Below are 21676 nucleotides of genomic sequence, written 5' to 3' on the forward strand. Positions count from 1 at the left end.
AGGGGAATGAATCCCAAGCTCTGCTCATGTGCTTGTGCTGATGTGATTGTTCAGGGATTTTAGTTGGAAGCTGTTAAGTAAATGTTTATGCGGCCTTTGGAAGACATCGGAGAATTACCAATATGCATTAGACATGCTCTTGGACTGCATGGGAGTTTGATTCAGGGCAGAGGACTACCTAGTTTCTGAACTGTGGTGTTTACTCAGAGACAGCCAAGCTAGCAGTAACTGCACTGACTGCGGTACCCTCAGGTCAGCGCAGGAGCCCAGTCCTCTCCTGAGGGCTCATTAGCTTGAGCAAGCTGAAACCAGGCTAGGATTTCTAGTGGAGCAGTGCTGTAAGGTATGGGAGTACCAGCCCGAGGAGCTCATCACACTCCCTTGTGTGGGCTGGATGCATTATAATCGCCCAGCGTGTATAGCACACACACACAGCTATGCTGTGCTTCATTATTTGGGAGTGATACACAGGGTGCCTCTGTGAGAATGACAGAACAAGCTAGGGAAAGGATGTACATCTATATATCTTCCTTCAGATGGTGGGGCCCCACAAAACTAAGGATAGTTCACTCTCATTATTTCCCTGGAAATAAGTTTATGCTATATCTGTGTATCCCCTCAAAATTTTCTTTACTGTTTAAAAAAATATATATTTTCTTACAAAAACTGTTACTTACCAAACAGCAACTGCTACTATCTTCATGACAGATTCATTTAAACACTGACAAAAGCTGACCAAAGGAACACCACTGTTTCCCATTCTTCCCAACATTATACCTGCAAGCATAGGCATTTGGGTTTAAATTCTCGTGTGCTTTATGCAAATCGCCAGTGCTTTCACTCCCTGCTCTAACTCAAAGTGAACTAAATGGGGGGTGGCTGGATGAATGTAGATCTTCGTGCCATAGGAATAGACAATGCTCAGAAATGAAAAGAATAGAGCTCTGGGATGTGTCGTCCAACCCTATATTCTCTAGACAGTGTTAGCTTCCAATAATGTGTATAAATAGCCATCATTTTACTGCTCTGTTAATCTTCTGCTGTCACTCCCTGAAAGGATTCTAAGTGATCAAGTTCATTGCTCGAGGAAGCACTTTGAAACCAAGCTGCACCAAATGAGGCTCCAAATGCCTTTGAAGGGAGTTTCATGAGGAATCGGGGCAATGAGCGGGCTCCGCGCTGACACTTGCACTGGATGCACAGTATGCTTGCCCTGCGTGGCAGCCCGGGCTCTGCCCCTCGGAGCCCACGTCTGTGCTTGCGAGCCCAGGCTCGGGCAGTAACGCTCCCAGGGCAATCCGCGCCAGGGGCAGGGAGGGAGGCTCTCAGCTCTCTTATCCAGTGATTTCACAATGGCAGTGAATTCAAGAGGAGGGCTTATAAACCTGGTAATATTAATCTAAGCTGTGATTTTTGCACTGGAAAACACCGCTCTTATTAAGCATAGTGGTTATCTTTGCTAGCAGGGTGTTAAATATAGTTCAGCTCTTGTTGCCTGGTCAGTGGCAGTTTTACATGACTAATTCTGTATAGTGCCAAAAAAAAAAAAGAAACATCTTCACTTTTATTTTACAGGAATAGCTGAAAATTGTCCTTTAAAACACTGTCCTATCTGAGCATGTGGCTATTGCTGGGGTCAGGCAGGGGAGTGGGCAGGACTGGAGTCTCTGGTGTGCATCCCTGGTGTACCAGCCTCCATTTCAGTGTAAACATTTTCCTTGCAGTGAAAAAATAATGTGTGCTCCTCCAAGAAAAAGATCAGATGTTTCAACTGCTATCCACTTGTCATAACATCTAACAGAAATTCCTGCACGCTGTGTGAGTCAAGGCAGTATAGCTAGTCACAGCTCAGCCTAGCATCAGGGCTTTTCCTGGGTCCTCTCTGCCTCACACTCTGCCTGCCAGAGGTGCCCCATTTTAATGCATGCCTGGCAAAGAAGTCCGGTCATTCATGCACAGGATTTACTCCTGGACTGAGGTTACTAAGAAGTTCAGCTCCTGCTTCAGGAAAAGAAAAAGACAGTTGGCTCAAGTCTGTTGTTCTGAAGTCCCTTTATCCTAGTCTGATGCTGTTCAAGGGTCTTAAAGAAATTATAAGAACTCACAGAATACTAGAGTGGTTTGTGTTGGAAAGGACCTTAAATATCAGCTAGTTCATACCCACCCTAGTGCCATTTTTCTATGCCAAAATGGTGTAAAAAGACCTTTGTGCAAATAAAACGAAGTGAGCAGAACTGTTACCAAGCACCAAGGCCTGTGTACATTTTTTTGCTGTAAATAAAAACCTCAGAAGGATGCCCTTCTTTCCTAGAGATTCAAGCCACGTCTGCTGTTCCATTGCTTCCTTTTTGGATGGGGAGAGCTGCAGAAAGCTGAAGGCAGTGATAAATGCTTGGCTGCATCCTTTGTTTGGAATGACAATCTGAAATTGCCACCAGTGTCCAACAAGTTTTGAGCACTTAGTGTCTCAGGTCTGTGTGCAGCTACTGTAGTCGCAGCTGGCCCAGCAGCCAGGGCTGTCGTGTACGTGGCAGTACCGGCAGAACGTTTTCTGTGTGTCAGCCCAGAGGAAACTGTCTCTCAGCTTCCATCTCTTGATCCCTGGGCCAGCAGGAGTGAGGGGCATGGTAACAGTAATACATTCAGTTCTGGGAAGACAATGAGTGGTTTTCAGAAGTATAAAGTCATCCTTGATCCTAATGAGCACATGTAATTAATTCATACATATCCAAAAGTTTTTGGCTGGAATATCGGTTGCTGTGACATTGTACTTTGGGAATCAACTATAAAATATTACAAACTGAGGGGCAGCCAATTTCCAGCAGTGATGCATATGGAATACCACATACTAGATAAACTGAAAAAGAGAGACAAATCTGCTAATTCCAGACTTGATTTTTGACCCCTTCTGCTGGTATGAACCGTAATACAATAAATGTAGGCAAAGATGTTTTATGGAACTACCTCTGCTGACCAAATTAACTTCCAAGAAGAAATTTAGATAAAGAAAATTTTATCAGCATTTTCTTGTAATAATCATCAGTACCTTACCTTTGTCATCATTAACTAAGCCACATTTCAGGGAGTGGTTAAATTCCCTCTTCCAAATCCACAAGTGTAATATAACACACATAGTAACATGGGACCAATGAGTTCCTCCAGCAAATGAAACTGAATAAATTAGCTAGATATAATCTCTTAGAGTCCACTGAGATAAACTACTGAAAGGTACATTGCTATAAGTATTGCATGATGAAAAAAAAATAAAATTAAGAAGTTCCAATCAAAGAGAGAATCCATGGGTTTAAAACTGATAAAACACTATTCATCTGTAACTCACTTACCCGTCTTATCTCTGAGACTTATAATCTGAATTGTGCTTCAACATAGGTGACGATTATGTTCTACGCTAATAATGTGATAAAATGCAATTAAGAATGGATAAGAACAGCAGACAGGGCAGATTCCAGGGCAAAAATCATTTACTGCTTGGTGGGGGGAACTTTAATGAAGGACCTGGTCTGGGAGCAGGTTATTCTTATTCCAGAAACAGAACAACCAACCCCTGTCTTTTTCTCTTAATGGATACTTGGATTATTGCAAGCCAAACATGTCTGAAACCTACCCATTGTTGCAGAGAATATCACAATCCCTAGCACATTCATGCCGTCACTAGTGCCTGGTTCTGATTTGTAAATCACTTCAGGTGGGGGAGTGATATCCAAGGCAAAATTCTGGACGTTGGATCCATTCTCATCCTGGACTCCATATATTATAATGCGACGAGTTGTGCTTTCAGATGATGCTTTGTTAGATTTAATGATGGGAATGCTCTTGGTGCGATACTGAAAGAAAACAAAGTATTTTTTTACTATAATATCCCAGCAGGAACTAATAGTTAAATGAGACCTCCAAAGTGCTTTGTTAAATAAGGTTGCATGTTAGAGGGACAAGCATGAAAAGAAAGACAGCTCCTATCCCTATGCTGCTAAAATCTGTAAGAAAAGTTGAATTTTTTGAATCTCAAAAGAGTTTGAGGCTTGTAAAATTGCTGTTTACATGGTATCTCAAAATAAAGCTTGGAGTGCTATGCTCTAACAAAAATGTAAACTCCTAAAGGTTTCTTTTGATAAACAAATGGCAAAAGAACACAGCCGTTGCCTGACCCATGCCACAGCTTCGCTCCAGGTGGGAGGCAAAGAGGTAAAAGAGGAGGCAAAAAGGTAAAGAGGTTCTCTTTCCCTTTCTGGACTATTCAAATAACTTTGACCTACTAGTTGTAGGCTGCTAAGGATAATGGAAAGATACTCATGAATTCCTAAATGCTCAAGGTACTAATAGTATATGACATAATACAGTGTCTGTATCTGGATTCTGCTTTACAAAGATACATCTACATCCTTCTATGATGTTGGCTCATCACTTCACTGGTAACAGAACTGTAACCACTTACCTGCTTGAATGTGGCCTCAACAAGGTTGGCTGGAAACATGTTCCTAGAAATGAACAAATAAAATCATTTCTATGGGACTGCAGGCAATTTCTGTTCCCTGGGTCTCAGGCCTAGCACAATACATTACTTATTTACCCTCCTAAAGAGCAAGGGCTGAATGGGTGGGGAAGGCTGCCACGCTCCCCCTCATGCCACACCGTTGTAACTAACTCAGCAAAGCACACCAGAGGGACGGGTCCTCAGAATGAAAGTTTGGGAACTCACTTTGAAATACCTGGAGTGAGACCCAGGAGCTCTAGTTTCACTTTCTGGCTCTGCCACTGTCTCCATCTCGTAACTGGGACAACGTAATTGCTGTCATTCCCTTCGCTGTCTGCTAACTGTGGAGACAAATATTTCTTTATTCTGTATTTTGTCTTGCTTATTTGGATAATGAGCTGTTCAAGGCAGAGGCAGAGTTTAGGGATGTATTCCTGTGATCCCTGGGTGCTGTAATCTGCTTTGGGACTTCTGATCACTGCTTTGAGATGACTCATGAACTACATACTACAGTATGTCCTGGTACACTTTTATCACCACAGTTAGAAGTGATGTAGACTTTGCAGAGGTTTGGTCAAGAACAGTTTGCTTTTCAAACAGAGGATCTGATCCCTGATTAAGAGAATTGGGACTACAGCTGTACAGTCTCTTTTAACATGGTCCTGAGGCTTCAGAATAAGAGATTGACGTGAGGCAAAGAGTTTCATCTTTGCTCACAGCCGAGCTACAATGGAAAACAATGAACATACACTGAGATTTGCAGTGAGATTAATAGATTTTTAATTCCAAAAGGGACTCTTGCTATTACCTTTTCTGACTTTCAGTGTATCTCAGACCATGACATTTCACCCAATAGTATCTGGAGCTAATTTGTAACTTGTGTTTGAGCTAGATTATTACCTTGTAGAAAGATATTCGATCCTAATTTGAAATGGAGAGCACACCCTCTACAGGCTTCAAAGAGGAATCATAGTGCAGTAGGGCAAAAAAGCTAAAAAGTCATATATTTCCAGGTAGTGTTTAGGAATCAAGATTTATCTGATCACTCGAATAGGACCTAACAGAACTGACTTATTTTCAGCACAAAGCTTCTGAAGCTAGAGGGAGAAGGCAGTGACACCCTATGGCCCAATTCTGTGCTTTCATATACAGAACCTTATGCAAAGAGAATAATTTCTGAATTATCCTGAATTCTCTAACCAAAGGACTTTTTATTGAAATTCCAACTCAAGCCTCAAGACAGGACATCATTTAAGCATATGTGAAAAGCCTGTTCTCATTGCAAGGAGGACTGCTGCATGCATACACGGGTAAATGCATGCCGCCCTGAGACATTTTGCAGATCTGCTGTCCTCTTGCAGCAGCAGCATTTGTGTGCTGCCAAGTGGAGTCATGGCAAGAGCATCCTATGCAGCACTGGCTTAGAAAGAATGATTTTATTGCTCTTTTAACTCATAACAATGTGACATTATGGTTGCATCTCAAATTATGACGTATAAGAGAGAGAATCTTTCAGTATCCTCAGACAGAGCAATTGCTACAAACAGATAATTAATTACCCTTTGCAGGGTCAAGCAGAAGGAGTTGTAGGGGAGCAGTACTGTCTGATGACTGAAGCAGAAGATTGAAAATGAGTTGTTTTGTTGGCCTGCTATGTGAGAGCAGACAAACCACATAAAGAAATAATTCGTCATTTTGGTAAGGCTGTTGCTCTAGGGCAAACTTTAGTGCTATACAGGCAGGCTATGAAGTTGATGCGCAGCACTTCAGTTACTCTTTTTTTAACTCTCCTGGCCCTTTCTCTCCTCGGTGAAGGGGAAACAGCTGAGAAGACCTATCCCTTGCAGCCTGATGGGCCACCTGGCATCACTGAGGGATCGCAGCACCCCCTGGCTGTGTTGTACACTGCCAATGTCTTCTTCCATTTCACCAGTCCTGCTTAAGAGCCCCAGGCATGATGATGCCTGTGCTCTATAGAGACCTGAGATCAGAAGGCAGCAGTCATGAAAGCAACTTGTCATAAGGCTTACTTTGCAAGGTTTAGTTAAATGAATGCAGTCCCTCTGTACACAGTCATTTAATTGCAGTGACTTGGTTTAAGCCACTCACTGTGCAGCAATGCGGTTAGCGATGAACAACGCTCCCTACACCATTGTAAGCAGTGCTGTGCTGCTGTGCTGCCATCGACCGAGTTATCTCTGCGAAGCTTCCATAAAAGCTGATCATTCCCTGGTTCAAGTGTCAAATCTGTAGCCAAATCAAGGCAGACAGCAGCCAGCTGTGCATCGCTTTCCTGTCAGATGCAGACACAACCTCCTGCCTGAGCCCCAGGAGCTTGGCTGTGGCTGGGGACTAAGGGAAGAACAGCTGGATGGAGCTGGACCTGGGAGAGACAGAGAGGATGTTTATAGGAGAGGGAAGCATGGAAGAGAAAAGTTCATTACTGCCTTATTATGCCTCGTAAGGGGATTCTGCTTCGACATCGTTAAAGGCTTCAGTAATATAAAATCACATTTGTTTTATGATTTGAGATGATCAGAAGAAAGGTTCTGTAGGAGTACGAAGTGTTAGTGTGATGATTGTGTTGTAACCTGCTGTGAGAATGTGAATTATGCTGAAAGCATAGAAAGAATCACACTGAGCAGTCCTGCTTAGATCTGACTGTGAATGTCACGTGTGAGACAAAGCTTTACAAAGAAATATGGCTTTAATTGCTGATGATTTCTGTTTTCTGTCCCAGTTTTATTGTCTTAATTAGAAGAATTAAGAACAAATTGAGACTGCTCGAGAAAGGGAATATCATATGGTTAGTAGCTAGATTAAATGTTAGACAAATTCGTGGAGGATTAAAGCATTTTGTTTCTTTATCATTCTTTATCCCGCAGGAATTACAACTACCCACTTAATACTGGATGCTGGAATTCTCCCAATATTTTTTAATATATTATGCACTGTGATCCGGTCTTTGAGACTAGCCTACCAAAGTTACACAATTTGTCTAGTGAAGGCTGACCTGAATGTGTTTGCCAGAACTTCGGCTTATTTTTTATTTTAAGCTGGTTTACTTGGATTGAAAAAATCCAGTATTAGCCAAAATTTAGTTTTGTTAATTAAAAACATTCAAGAGAGCAGTTCGTGGAAGAGAACTCTAATGGACCAAAAACAAATGATGAGAAGAAAGTATCAAACTGCTACAAAGAGCTGGGAGATGACTGGGAGCGTTTGTTCGGTTAGGTGTCTTCAGAAACAGTTGACGAATTCTGGCTTTAGGGGAACATTTTGCTGCATGCTGATATTTGCCTGCCTGTCTTCCAGGCATCCAACCTGCAATCAAATTGGCCTCTGCAGATCCTACTAGCTTCACTGCGATTCTGCACAAGGATGAAGATCTGCCCACATGGATCTGGTATCAGGATCATAAAGTGAGGCCGTCCCTCTACTTGGAACAGGTACTGGTTTATCACTGGCATATATTGAATTAAAGACACTGTCAGTACTTAAGAAGTAATAATTCAAGCAGAGGTACTCATTGCTGTTACCACCTATAAATGCTCTTATGTTTATTCAATTAAAACAACTAAGCAGATACAATATTTCTAAATTTGCAGCATTGCTTTCAAATTGCTCACAAGATATAGGACACAAAATAACACTGCGTGAAACAAAGTGATCTGGGATTCACTTCTGTAGTACAAGCAATTGTCTCTAACCTTGGCGGCACAATTCAACATTCCTGGCAAAAACAATTTCACATAATAATAGGGAATTAAACATGGTACATAACAGTGAGTGAGGCTGGTGTGGAATGTAGATAAATTTAGGTCTAAGACAAGGATGCAGTTGTAAAACAGAAACAGACATATGGTTTCTGGTTACATAAAAAAATTAAGAGCAAAATACTGTCTGCCCTGAGGAAGAACACAAGATGCATTTCCCAGAGCATCTTCTGCTTCAAGAATTCTGCCAGACAAAGCAGGAGTGTTCAATACAGGTTAGAAGAGTGAGCATAGATGAAATTTCAATATCAAGTCAGTGAACTTTCTACAGACCATGAGCTGTTGCGCCACAGATGACATGCCTGGCCTGCATTTGCTGTGATAGCAGCATATGCAGACAAGTGACCTACTAAACACCTCCTTTGACTACATCCTGCTGTGATGCACAGGATGATTCATTCCACTAGCAAATTTTGGAGCCCTTCCCTCATTCTTTTATGGGGTAAGAGGATTCAGACATAAGGAGCTATCAAGAGTTAGAAATGTGTATGTATGACTAAGGCAAGACATGCTCTGCAATTTGGTAGCCATGGAATTTGAAGAAAAACGTGAAGACTTGTAGCGAGTACAGACAGCAGCGGGTCTAAGGAGATGCTCTAAGGGTGCACCTTTTAATACACATAGGACTATTTAGTACCTTGCCACTGCCAAAAACGAGAGGTCTTTCTCCCTTCTCCATTGTCTCCCAGCAATTAATCTAGCAATTAATACTATTCACTCATTTTTGCTCCCTTAGTTTTCTGCTGCTTTAGGAAGCTGAATTGTTTTAGGAAGTCCTTTTGCAGCTCAGGCCATGCCTTGGCACTGCCCCCTGTGCCCCTCTGTGTGTGGGCGCCCTCTGTCTCTCTTCAGAAGGCTGCTGGCTCTGAGAAGTGAGCGGGACAAATGTCATCATCACTGTTACACAGTTCTACTGCTCATACTTTTAGCGGAACTGTCCACAGAACGCAAGTGTACAGCTATCGGAATAGTTTGATGGCTCCTGCATAACTCCTATTACAAATACTAGGCAAAATTCTTGCTGCAATTACACTACTGAATATCTGAAATACTCATTTGGAGTTCTGACTACACCATCTGTTGATTCAAGGCATTCAGTTTTTACAGACCTTTTTAATAAGAAATTAGGCCAGCAGCCGCAGGTATAGCAGATGTTGTTTCCTTGATTCAGAACACCCATTCCCTCTGGGGCACTCTGCTCTGCAGCAGCAATCTGGTTTTGCTCTCAGACTTTGATGTTATCAGTACTTAATCCCTGCCACACCAGGCAGTCGTTGGCTGCAGTCTCCCGGGCTGTGGAATTAAAGCCACCTGTTTTGTTTTTTTTTTTTTTGCAACGTACTTGTCCTCGTAATATTTTACTGGCCTATATTTGCGTTGGACATAAAACCATTTAGGACATTCTGCTCTCTGTCCTATATTTCTCACGTAAGAACTAATATAGCTGTGCTTGAAAGAACATTGTTTTAAGGCTGCATATTTGACAGTATTCAGTACAGCATGGGTACAGAGACAGTAAAAATGGAGTCTGAATAGTTTGACATGAAAACTATGAAGTTTCCAGGTCTTACAGCTCTGCAGAAGAATGAACAGCACTATGGTTCTTATTTACTAGAGTCTCATGTCAGGTGCCTCTTACTTCTCAATGACATTCCCTTAACCTCAAAAATTCATTTGCATTTACTCTCCTGTGGATGACTTCATCATCAACTGTGTAGACTCCTGACAACTGTTACTGTACCACATAAGCCATGAATCATGCCCTCAGCCATATAGGAATACATCTGAAATAGCTTCCTGCTGATGTCAGTTGCACTCCTGAAATCAAGGGTTAAATTTAATTCAGCAAGACTGAACAAATTACCTATCTCAGGGTCCATGTGCATGTTGCACATCAGTGATCATCTCCAGTGCCTCATCTCATTGGAATGGAATGGAACGGAATGGAATACAATAGAATAGAATAGAATTAGAATTAGAATGGAATAGAATAGAATAGAATAGAATAGAATAGAATAGAATAGAATTAGAATAGAATAGAATAGAATAGAATAGAATAGAATAGAATAGAATAGAATAGAATAGAATAGAATAGAATAGAATAGAATAGAATAGAATAGAATAGAATAGAATAGAATAGAATAGAATAGAATAGAATAGAATATTTTGGTTGGAGAGGACCTACAAAGATCATTGAGTCCAACTGCCTGACCACTTCAGGGCTAGCCAAAACTTAAAGCATATTATTTAGGGCATTGTCCAAATGCCTCTTGAACACTGACAGGCATGGGGCATCAACCACCTCTCTAGGAAATCTGTTATTAATATCAACCACACTAGTCCCTGCTAAATGGACCAAAGTACACGTCTGCAAATCAAAAGCATTTAAATCCTCATTATTGTGATAAAAGATACTAACAGAATGCAAAAATCACTAATCAGGACTAAGCCATTGTGTCTTGCTTGTCTTTTTGCAGATCAAGGCAGGACTAATATTATAGAGTCATTTTGACAAATAGACCTGTTATCTGTCCTGAAGGTAACACTGTTGCATGGCATTTCAGTTCCAGGAAGGGATCTGGAGGATGAACCTCCTTACTCTGCTTCTTCTCAAAGACAACGTCATGACACAGCTCTAACAGTGCTGTAACTTTCCAAGAAACTCATTCTTTGTGGTAGAAACACAAGTACATCACATTTTTAAGAATCTTGAAAAGGTTGAATCATATCAAAAGTAGCATGACAGGCCCAACACATATGCACTATTGTTCCAGGAAAGCAAAATCATTTAATAACAAGTGTTCATCCATATCAGAACATGTCCAGGCCAATTTTCAGGAGAATGAACAATTTATTCCCCTTTAGGGCTGAAGATTTCCTAATGCAGTTTTAACTCCTGGCCCCCATGTATCTCCCACTCTGTGACCAGAGGGCAAAAAAGTCCACTTTGTGTTCCATCTCCCAGTCATCATCTTCATAACAGAATTATCTCTTTTTCCATGTTGGTTTCCTTTTATGCCAAATAGGAACCACACATGTAGGGGCTTCAGAGGCCTTTGTAAATACTTGAGGATCGGGATTCTGAGCAGCTTGAAGTGCTTAAAAATTAACCAGAAGAGAACATCTGGTCACATACAGTGTTCAACAGTGCTGGCACCAGGCTTGTTTTGTGAGATAGAAGAAAACTGGCAGTTTGAAACTAATAAAAAAGGCTAGTTTGCCATAGGAAACATAAATATTTCTATCCAAGTAACACAGTGGCTTTTGGTAAAAGATAGAAGAATGTAGGCCAAGTTTATTAAAAAAAGTTCTTTCATAGTTTAAACCCTGGGTCTTTTAATGCACTCTTTAATATCTTATTGCCTGTATATACAATTCAGTCTTCAGCTGTAAACTTCTTTAAGCATAATTTCTCATTCTGCACTACTTGGACTTTTTCCTAACTACAGCAGATACTGGGTTTCTCCTGCCGTGTTTTGAAGAAATGTAATTTGTATTTACGATAAAATAGTCTTTAGTTTGAAAAGGGGGAAAGGAAATTATTTAAAACTGTTTAGAATTCCCATGAAAATATAAATCCTCTACAATATTTATATCCTATTATAACTATTAGTGGTGTGTATGTGTATATATGTATATACATAATATACATTTATATATATATGTAAAACAGAAAACAAAAAATACCACCACCACCAAAAAGCCCTCTTTTGGTTAAAGCTGGCCAGCCAAACTTAGTTTCCAGATACCTGCTTCAAAGTCTATTACATTGGATGCAATCCTGAATATTCAGAGTTAAAAACTGCTCTGATTTATTCTTCCAGTAAACTTCCAGAGTGTACAAACTCTTGTGTCATGCTTGGATAAGGCATGATTTGATCCTGTCAATATTCACTGAGTTGTTTTATTTGGAGCTTTTGAGCTGAATTCGCTCACAATGTCATTCTGTCTGGTTAGACTTGAGAAAGACTAAAAATATATGTGAACTCTATATTCTCTGGTGCCAATTTGCACACATGATCAGCTGTATATAAAACAGGAGTGTGAACCTTCAGTTTGGCTGGGATTTGTTTCCTAATGTGAATGTTCACAGTGTATGATTGTTTATTTTTATCTCATCAGCCAAATTTTATTTCCATTGATGACAAATGCAAGTAGCATGAATTAAGTTGCAACAAAATTTACCCTTACAAATTAAAGGTATTTGAGAATGGCAATGGAGTGTGGTGGAAATAGTGACTGCTAATGTAAACAGCGTGGTCCTGTGTAATATATCTTGATTCACAAATGTGCATTTTCTAGTCTGCTTGTCAGGTGAATATATGTTTCCGAGTTAAACAAACCAAATTCGACATTAATCCTTAGTTGGAATTTCTTAAATTGGACATTATTCCTGCAAGTGTGGCCCTTTTTTGTCCTTTTGGGCAAAACACTGGAGATCTGAATTACTTTTAAAATGGTTATCTTGCCTTTCTTCATTTCTTAACTCAAAAAAACCCACTAAAAATTCACTCTTATTTTTGGGAAAAAGTACAGTTAATTTCAATAATTCACATAGAAAAAATAAGGTAAAGATCTGTGTTGATCCATTGCTATTATTTCCATTGAGGTGCCCCAAAAGCCACATTCCTAGAACAAGACCCCTACCAGGTCTCATACAAGCTGTGAATATTTCCTCTGGCACCACAGATTTTTCTGAATGACCCTCAGTGACCTTTTTTTTTTTTTTTTCATGTCTCGGTTCTCAAGCTGTAAGAAAGGAAAACGGATCATCCCTACCTCAAAGAGGTATTGCACATCATGAGAATAAATGCATTAAAATTCAAAAGGCATGAGGTGCTTTGATGCGTTTAAGAGTACAAGAAGATGATCCTTAGCCTGAGGATTTATAGTCTTAAATATGGAAGAAAATACAATTTCATGAGCCTTGCAGTGCCCATACCAGAAACTTTGAATATAATTAAGACAGGTTTGTAGATCTGTCTCAATCTAGTAATAATGAGGCATCTAAAGAGAGAAGCATCTTTAGAACAGCATCTTCTGTAAAGCTTCAGACTCACAATTGCCTTCTAAATTACTTGTGCTCAGCCCAGATCCTTGCACAATGCAAAAGAGGAGGGGCAAGTTATGGAAGGGCAGATTCCTGCACAAGTGTGAAAGTGAACTAGCTGGTTAAATGGATGTCAACCACAGACAGCAAAAGATGTATTTTATTTAAAGTTGGATCAGATTAAAGCAAAATTCAGACACTTAAGGCCAAAACAGCACAAAAGATTTTCATTAGAAAGTAAGAGTGTTGAAAACGTGTATTATGCTGCATTCAGTGGCCTTCCTGTCCAGGCTGAATCCGGGAGAAAATTGGTAGGGGCAGATTCACATCCACAGATCTTGTCCTCCATCTCTGGAGGTTTCCTTTAGAAAGGAAACCTTTCAAATACTTCTGTTCAGAGTAGCAAAAAATGGCTGACTTGTGGATACAAGTTTCAAGGCAGGAAATTCAGTATGATAATCAGGTAATATATGTCCTGGTTGATGTGAGGTTTAGGGTCATTTCAGAATCATGTGGTACAGTGTCCTAATTGTGTCATATACACTCGAGTTTTTGTTATTGTTTTCTTTTACATAATAGGCAAATATATGGGGGAAGCACCACCTGCAAAATACTACTGTGTATATGGTACATTATGCTATTCCTCCATATCCCACACGTACTCCAGAAATATGAATATTGATTAATGTTGTAGATGTTTAGAATGATGATGAGGCTCAGCAGCAGTTCTTTGTTTTATTTATTAAAACCACTTCTAGAAGCAGAATCCTCACCCAAAAATTCCAGAAATTAAATTTCTAGCAACATCCTTCCTCCCTGCCAAAAATTCCGAACCTGGCAATGTCCTATACAACATCACATGAAATGATAATACATTTCATCATTTCAAAATGGCTTCAAATCTGAAATAAGCGAGGGGGAATAGGTGTATCACCATGCCAAGATTCATGCTTTTAAAATAAACCCCACAATTATGTCACGTATATCATCTCTCCACTTATATGTTTAGCATTCTTTATTTGAAAAATAACAGATGTTTCCTGCGAGAACTTCTGTGCACATGTGCAATTGATAAATTGGGAGGAAATTAATGAATTGAGAAGATAAGCCAATCTGGGCCTAAAAAGATGGTCTCCAGCTGTGAATGGAAGTGATTTATCATTGAGCTGAAGGATCAGCTTTTCTAGCTCAAACCAGCAGATACATCATTACATTTAATCCAGACTTCCACAAAGATATCCAGGAGTTTTGCAACTGACTTCAGCAGAGCCAGGATTTCACCCATAGTATTTATCTAGGCTGAAAGCCCACTCCCCACAGTTGTATTATTATTTATTTATTTATTTAGTGAATGTGGTTATTTCTGTAGTGGAGGAATAAAAACCATCAGTCTGTGCACTCAGGGTAGAAAGAGAATGCAGCTGTAGCTGGTTCCTAGCACAGAAACAGGAGAATGAGCTTTAGTCTATCTGTTCAAGCTTCAGTAATAAGAGTGGCTAATTGGCCTGTCATTGTTGACACTTGCCCAAACCAAAGACTAAACTAACATGCCTGGGTGGAAACATGCATACCTGAAATAGGCATGGAAACTGTTATAATTTGCTTAGGTGAGTGTTTGTAGGAAGAGAAATTATAGATGATGCAAATGCTTAGATCAGAACATAGTATTTTACCTGCAATTAGACTGAACCAAATAAAGCATTCCCAAATAGAATAAAGCATTCGCCACTAAATCTGTGGTGTACAGGGAGCTGAACCAGCCAGATAAGAGAGGAGGGGGTGAAATCATAATTAAGATCTTGGGTTCTAGTCATACAGCAATTCAGTTGTTTGACGCAAGTATAATATTATAGAACTGAATTTAAACTTTGTAACCCCACATTATTTTTCATCTGACATCTCCATGAACTGGTTTACTCTTGCTTTCAAAAAGCAATGAGGCTGGTACAAAGGGATGGGAACCTATGGCTAGAAAGGCCCTTTCTAGAGCTAGCTTTAAGGCCAGTTTGGGTGTACCATTGCACCATTTATCTCCCTAAGCATGTTTAAGAATGAGGCCTTAGGAAACAGCTGAACACCCAAGAAAAGGCTTCTAAACACTGACACTATGAAAATAATAATCAAAAATATACATTTTTGTTAAATTCCCTTTTATGTCTATCTTTCTCAGATTTAAAACTCCAGTTCCTTCCTCTACCTATGAGAATTATAGTCCTTCATGCAGCAGAAGCAGAATACTGTGATTTAACTAGTCACAAGCATACACATGAATCCCACTGCACATAGATCAGAGCAAATTCACCAGGGAGATAGGGAGATACAACTACATGGGCATATTCCCCTTGCAGATGAAGGTGGTGGTTTTGTGGAAGGCTACAAAAGAGAGTGCTCTCAGCTACTGCTCCATGACTAATATAATTTGGCACCTTCTCAGTAATACATTGATACAACAGAAAAACATACGGCTTTCAGATGGGCTGGCTAAGTGCAACTTGGATGAGAAAGAAAAGATTTTTGTAGGCTTTTCATCCCACTTCCTTCTGATTTGAGGTCCCAGTAAATCTAATGAAAGTACTTTGTGTGCTGATGCTCAGTCTGGGTCAGGAACTTGGGTTTTTGAAAGAAAGATTGTCCAACATTTTGTATTTTAATAAGTAAAACTCCAAAGAGAATTCTTCGTGGTTCAGGCACACACTGGGTCTAAAAGCCTTGCCCAATATATTATGAGATCACCGGCTTGAGGAATCACTCAAAGGCAAAACTTGATTTTTTTGCATGAGCAAAATAAATCTGAGGCACATGCTGGGTTCAGTCAGGAAACTCATCCCACTAGCACCTGAAATGTGGATACAAAGAGGGATATTCAGGCAAGGCCATCAAAATACCTATTCAGGCTTCAAATGCTGGCCTAATAGAAGAACCCTCTCTTCTGCCAAACAAAGCAAAACAAACAAAAAAAAGCGCCACAAAACAGAACAAGTAATATGATAAAAATAAGGAAAAAAAAGGTCACAACAGTGGTCTTTCTAATTAAATCCTTCATCTGAGAGCTGCTATGAGCAGTTATAACAGTATTTTCAAGAATTATTTCCTGAAAAATGTGGGTTTCAGCCCGTATATTTAAGGTTTTTCATATTACAACTGTCTGCCCTTATTTAAATTAACATTATATCTTAATACTGTCTTCATATTAATAATAGATTTCATGATGAGCTTCACAGGCTGCACTTGATTCTGTGGGAGTGTAAAAACCAGAGTTGTTAGTATTTCTGTTACATTTGGTGTCCATTTATTTAAATTTTACTAGGAAGTGACAGCATAAGCATCTGATAACTTGAAAATAATCTGCAATTTACTTTTTCTTAATTTAAACACAGTGTTCATCATTAGGTTCAGAACTTATCCTCAGGCCACAATTCCTGATGTGTTTATGTACAAAATGTTACCTCCAGAAAACAGAAAGAATGAATGTAGTTACCGGATTAAGTCTAGCAGTGCATCTGCAGAGCTCATGATGGGCTTTCCACCCTCTTCAGTGCTCTCCTTCTGTGCTGCTCCACCAGGATGGATAATGGAGACCATAATTATTCCCACAATCACAGCCACAAATGTTGTCCATAGATAGTAAGTGATGGTTATGATACCTAATCGGCTGGAAGTCTTGGCATCCAGGGCTGCTAGCCCAGACATTAAGCTGTGGAAAGAAAACACAAGATATATGGTATCTTTTGCATAATGTTAATGCAACAGAAAACCCGATTTCCTAGTTATTCCAGTTTACCTGCTTCTTGTGTGATTGCCTGCATATTTTTTGAAGCTTGCGGTAATGCAAGAGCTGTAGCACTCGTGTCTAAAAGAATATTCCCTGCTTGCCATGTGAGATCCTGGTTACTTGAAGGAACTTGCAAGCTTGGGCTGCCCACATGGGGACTGAATCCTGTCGACTGCTCCTTGAAGCTCAACGGGTAGTTTCACATGACGTGCTCTACTCTGTGCTGTGCTGGTGCAGCCTCACCTCGAGTACTGTGTGCAGTTTTGGGTGCAATAAGATAAGAATGACATAAAACTGTTAAAGAGTGTCCAAAGGAGGGCTACAAAGATGATGAAGTGTCTAGAGGGCAACATATATGAGGAGCAGCTGAGGTCCCTTGGTTTGTTCAGCCCAGAGCAGAGCAGGCCGAGGGGAGGCCTCATGGCGGCCTGCAGCTCCCTCACGAGGGGAGCGGAGGGGCAGGCGCTGAGCTCTGCTCTCTGGGGACAGTGACAGGACCCGAGGGAACGGCATGGAGCTGGGACAGGGGAGGGTCAGGCTGGGTGTTAGGGAAAGGTTCTTGACTGAGAGGGTGGTCGGGCACTGGGACAGGCTCCCCATGGCAGTGGTCACAGCACTGAGCCTGCTGGAGCTCAAGAAGCATTTGGACAATGCTCTCAGACAGATGGTTTGGTTTTGGGGTGGTCCTGTGTGGAGCCAGGAGTTGGATTCCATGATCCTTGTGGGTCCCATCCAACTCAGGATATCCTGTGATTCTAACCTACGTGTTTGATAGCAAATAATTAGTCATGCAAACTTAGGTATGAAACCCTACACATAATTCTACATAACTGTAGAATAATTCAGGTTAGAAGGGTTCCCTGAAGGAAATCTGGTCAGCCCCCTCACTCCTTCCTGTGTGAAGCAGGACCATGATTTCAAAATGAAAAATACTAAGGGGCAAGTTGGACATACAAACTCCTTCAGGGGCAGGCGTGGCTGTGCAGTGGGAGCAAAGAAAATGCTGTGGTGATTTCACCTTTGGCTCCTTTCCACTGCTAGAGGATGGTCAGTGGCCTCATAAAGCTTACCTCTGCTAAGCTATATAACTCTCTACCAAGTGTTTAACTCACACTGGCCCTCTTTTACAGGCAAATTAGGGTAGTTCTTGACCCCTGAGTTTGGTCCAGGCTGCTCTGACGTAGATCCTGGTGCTGTTTCCAAGTGGTCTGAGGCTAAGATTTGAGTTTAGTGTTGCCTGGGGTTTTACACTGAGATTTTTCTTTGAATGATTCTCTGTAATCTCTTCAAAGGATGCATGTCAGGAAAACTGCAGGTGAAATAAAATACCACATTTGCTATTTGGTGGGACCTGATGGTCTGGCTTTATCATCAAAACAGAACCGATTATCGGGCCTTTCTACATAAATAGTCATGTACTAAGCTGCACCTCCTTGAATAAGATCTTGACCTCACTCTGGTCAGTAAGGTTGTCTAGAGCCAATACTAAAGTGCAGCTTAACCTTTATAGTAGATTTAATGAAATCAAATGGGTGGGATTTAGTGCTCAGGTTCCTGCTATCCTCTAGATTAATTAAGAAAATGCATTGCTTTTCTGCACTGCCAATCTCTTATCTAGGATGTTTTTTGTTAACGCTACAGGAGCAACGGGAAACATTCATTGCATTGTAATGCAGATCATTTAGAAAATGAGTATCTCCATATCTCTCTCTTCTAACCGTTGTTCTTCCCTCTCTTTTATCATTCTGAGAAAAATTCCACCTTTCTGTGTGCCTTTAAAGTATTGTTTACAAACACAGCACTACATATTAAAAAAAACAGTAGCAGCAATGATGCTTAGCTCCTTGGCATCTCCCTGGGATGCGTCCATATGGGAGACTCAATATTCTAAAACAGTGAGTTAAATGTTACATGTATCTCAAAATACTGCATTACTTTTCTGTAAAACAATCATTATGTTGTTACTTAGGTTTCTAGGACTGCTCACACAGTTCTCACAGGCTGAGGTTTCACACCACCTTCGGTCCCCATACCACCACCCCAGGAAAAAAAAAAAAAGTATAATCAGGTTGATTTCTAGCTAGGTGGATGTTTTTCATAGTAATCATTTTCTGTGTTCATCATAGGTATATTATACAGGGAAATGGCCATCAGTGGTACGAAGGGCTGAGCCTTGACCAAGCAGATCTGTAGCTTGTAGGTAGGACACCATGCAGGCTGCGTACTTGGAGAAGGCACTAACGAGGAGACAGACAGTACAGCTTTCTTCCTGGTACTGCCTGGAAGCCATTATCACTGTGGGAATGGCGCACTGTTTCTCTTGTCCCTGATGCCACTGTGTTGTGTTTGTTCTACAGAACAAACTTCTCTCTTGTTCACCTGGGAAGTATGTTCAGGAGAACTTAGGGGCAAAAATCTTACTTAAGCATGCCCAGTGGGCCATCTGCTTTTGGGGGTGCAACCTCAGCCTCAGATGTTGGGTGGTTGGGATCTGGGGGAATGTTGTGCTGCTAGAATCTTATCATACATACATTGGCTCTTAGGTGGCAAATCCTGAGGGGGCTAATAATGAGATTGCTCTGTCTTGGGGATATTCATTAACAAGATCATCATCTGTAATGAGATTATCCTGTCACCAGATAAAGTCATGCTCAGTTCATGCTGTGATGAGAAAGTCCTCAAAAGTAATTAACTATGGAGGCGCAACAGGAGAAACTGGTGTGATGAAGGATGAATAAAGGTCTGGGTTCAGATAAAGCCCTGTGTTCTTCATGGCCCACAAAGCTCAGTTTGAAGAAGGGACAAGAGGAAGAAGTTTTCCAGAATCTGTAGAGTAATGTCAAACATTTTAAACAATTGCTCAGACTGATTTTTAGGAAGAAATGCCAGTAACTAGTAAGGGACTGTAGTCACTCATTAACTACTTCTCATTTGGCTTGATATATTGGATGTCAGAAGGAATAGCACAGAAGACATCAAGATTAATAGACATACTGAGCATCACAGCTACTGTATGAAGTCAGTAATGCACAGTTACATCACGGGATTTCCTCACTGCTGATCCCTAGAGTTCCAGCATTCACATAGTGTAGCTGAAGAATGATGAGAAAAAATACTCTTCTCATTTCCTAGGGAATAGGGAATTCAGAAGGAATAGCTTCCAAATGGTTTAACTAAAGATCGCTGTATTGTATTCAGGTTTTCCCTTAAAAATAATTTTTATCAGACGTTCTTGGCTACATAAAACCCTTCCCAGCAGCTTCCAAGCTTCTTCTAAGACTGAGCAAGGATATTCCCATGCCATTCAGTACTAGACTGTCGTGAAACACAGTGGAATGAAAAACGGGATACCTTTAATTCTTGTCAAGCCTTAGCGTCTGATTAGGCTTGGAATAACAGGAAAGATATTTGATTCATAGGTTAAAATCATCTGTCTTACTATGTAGCTAAGTATCTTCCACAAGTATGTTTTGTGCATAGCTTCCATAAAATGTTTTAACGATTGCCAAATGGACAAAACAGGATTAAGACAATGAAAAACAATCTGCAGCTTTTCTGAATAATTACAGTACTTCTCACTCATTTAATGAGTCTGGCAAGAAAAAAAAAAAAACACAAAAGTTCTTATTTAGGGACCATTTCTTAGTTTGTATAGAAAAAATACAATGTTGAGAATAAGGCTTCCAAAATATGTATTAATGAGTTTTAGATGAGATATTAAATCTTGCAGAGCAGGATTTAAGTGAAATCCCTGATTACTACAATTACAGAGGTTTCTTGCACCTTGCTTTGAAAACAGCTGGTGCTGGATATAAGTGCAGACATCATCATAAACTGAGTAGCCCCATGACTTCTTTGTCTCCTGCATAGGTTGTTCCAATTACATGTGAAAATTATCTTTCTGTGGCTTTTCTTTTTGCTGTCTAGAATAGTCTGCTTCATTGTTTTAGTCTCCCATCTTGTTTGTCCAACAGCTTTTGGATGAAATTGTGTATTCTCAGAGACTAAACACAATTTGGAAGAATAGCCTCCAAAACTGTTGTATCTGCTACATATGTAAATATCTGTCCTATGGTCCTTATATTTCCGTGGCTTTCAAGCCTCTTCAGAGTTGTGTTTTGATGACCTCAAGATCTCCGCACAATGCAAAATTCATGCTCCACAATATTTGAAGGAGTAGAATCTTATTTGAGGTTTGTATTTTTATTCATAACAATTAAAAGATGTCTAGATTTTTTTACTGAGACTTGGGTAATTCTAAATCTACTCTGATTTGTTTCCTGGCAGTTCTTTTCATGCAGCCAAATTTGTCTTATCTCTTCTCTGAACTAGTCACATTTTTATTGGTGAAAGAGAGTCAGGAAGCCAATAAATAAAATAGCATTTTGGTCAATGGCTGGAAATGGAAAACAATTCAAAAAAGTTTATTTACTTGCAGCATTTTAGTGGGGCAGATATTTAATGCTTAATTATTTCACTAAGACTTCAATTGTTTCATTGTTTATAGTTACTAAAAAAACAACAGCTAAATTACTTTGTCTAGGATGGCTTGATTAAAATTTGTTTACTTTGGATAGTCTCTATGC

The 21676-nt window shown here is 40.2% G+C and overlaps 1 protein-coding gene across 4 annotated transcripts in view; it reads right to left on the minus strand.

Moving 5' to 3' along the window:
* Window positions 1-21676, minus strand: part of SLC1A7 (solute carrier family 1 member 7) — a 50382-nt gene that overhangs the window by 17452 nt on the left and 11254 nt on the right. For all 4 annotated transcript variants that reach the window (XM_048061937.2, XM_048061936.2, XM_048061935.2 and 1 more), the window contains exons 3-6: window positions 16797-17012; window positions 4454-4496; window positions 3626-3845; window positions 678-777 (exon numbers count right to left, since the gene is read on the minus strand). In XM_048061937.2, the coding sequence (XP_047917894.2) occupies window positions 678-777; window positions 3626-3845; window positions 4454-4496; window positions 16797-17012 (579 nt within the window). The remainder of the gene's footprint in view (window positions 1-677; window positions 778-3625; window positions 3846-4453; window positions 4497-16796; window positions 17013-21676) is intronic.

Source organism: Anser cygnoides, chromosome 8 (genome assembly GCF_040182565.1).
Source record: "Anser cygnoides isolate HZ-2024a breed goose chromosome 8, Taihu_goose_T2T_genome, whole genome shotgun sequence".
Classification (NCBI taxonomy): domain Eukaryota; kingdom Metazoa; phylum Chordata; class Aves; order Anseriformes; family Anatidae; genus Anser; species Anser cygnoides.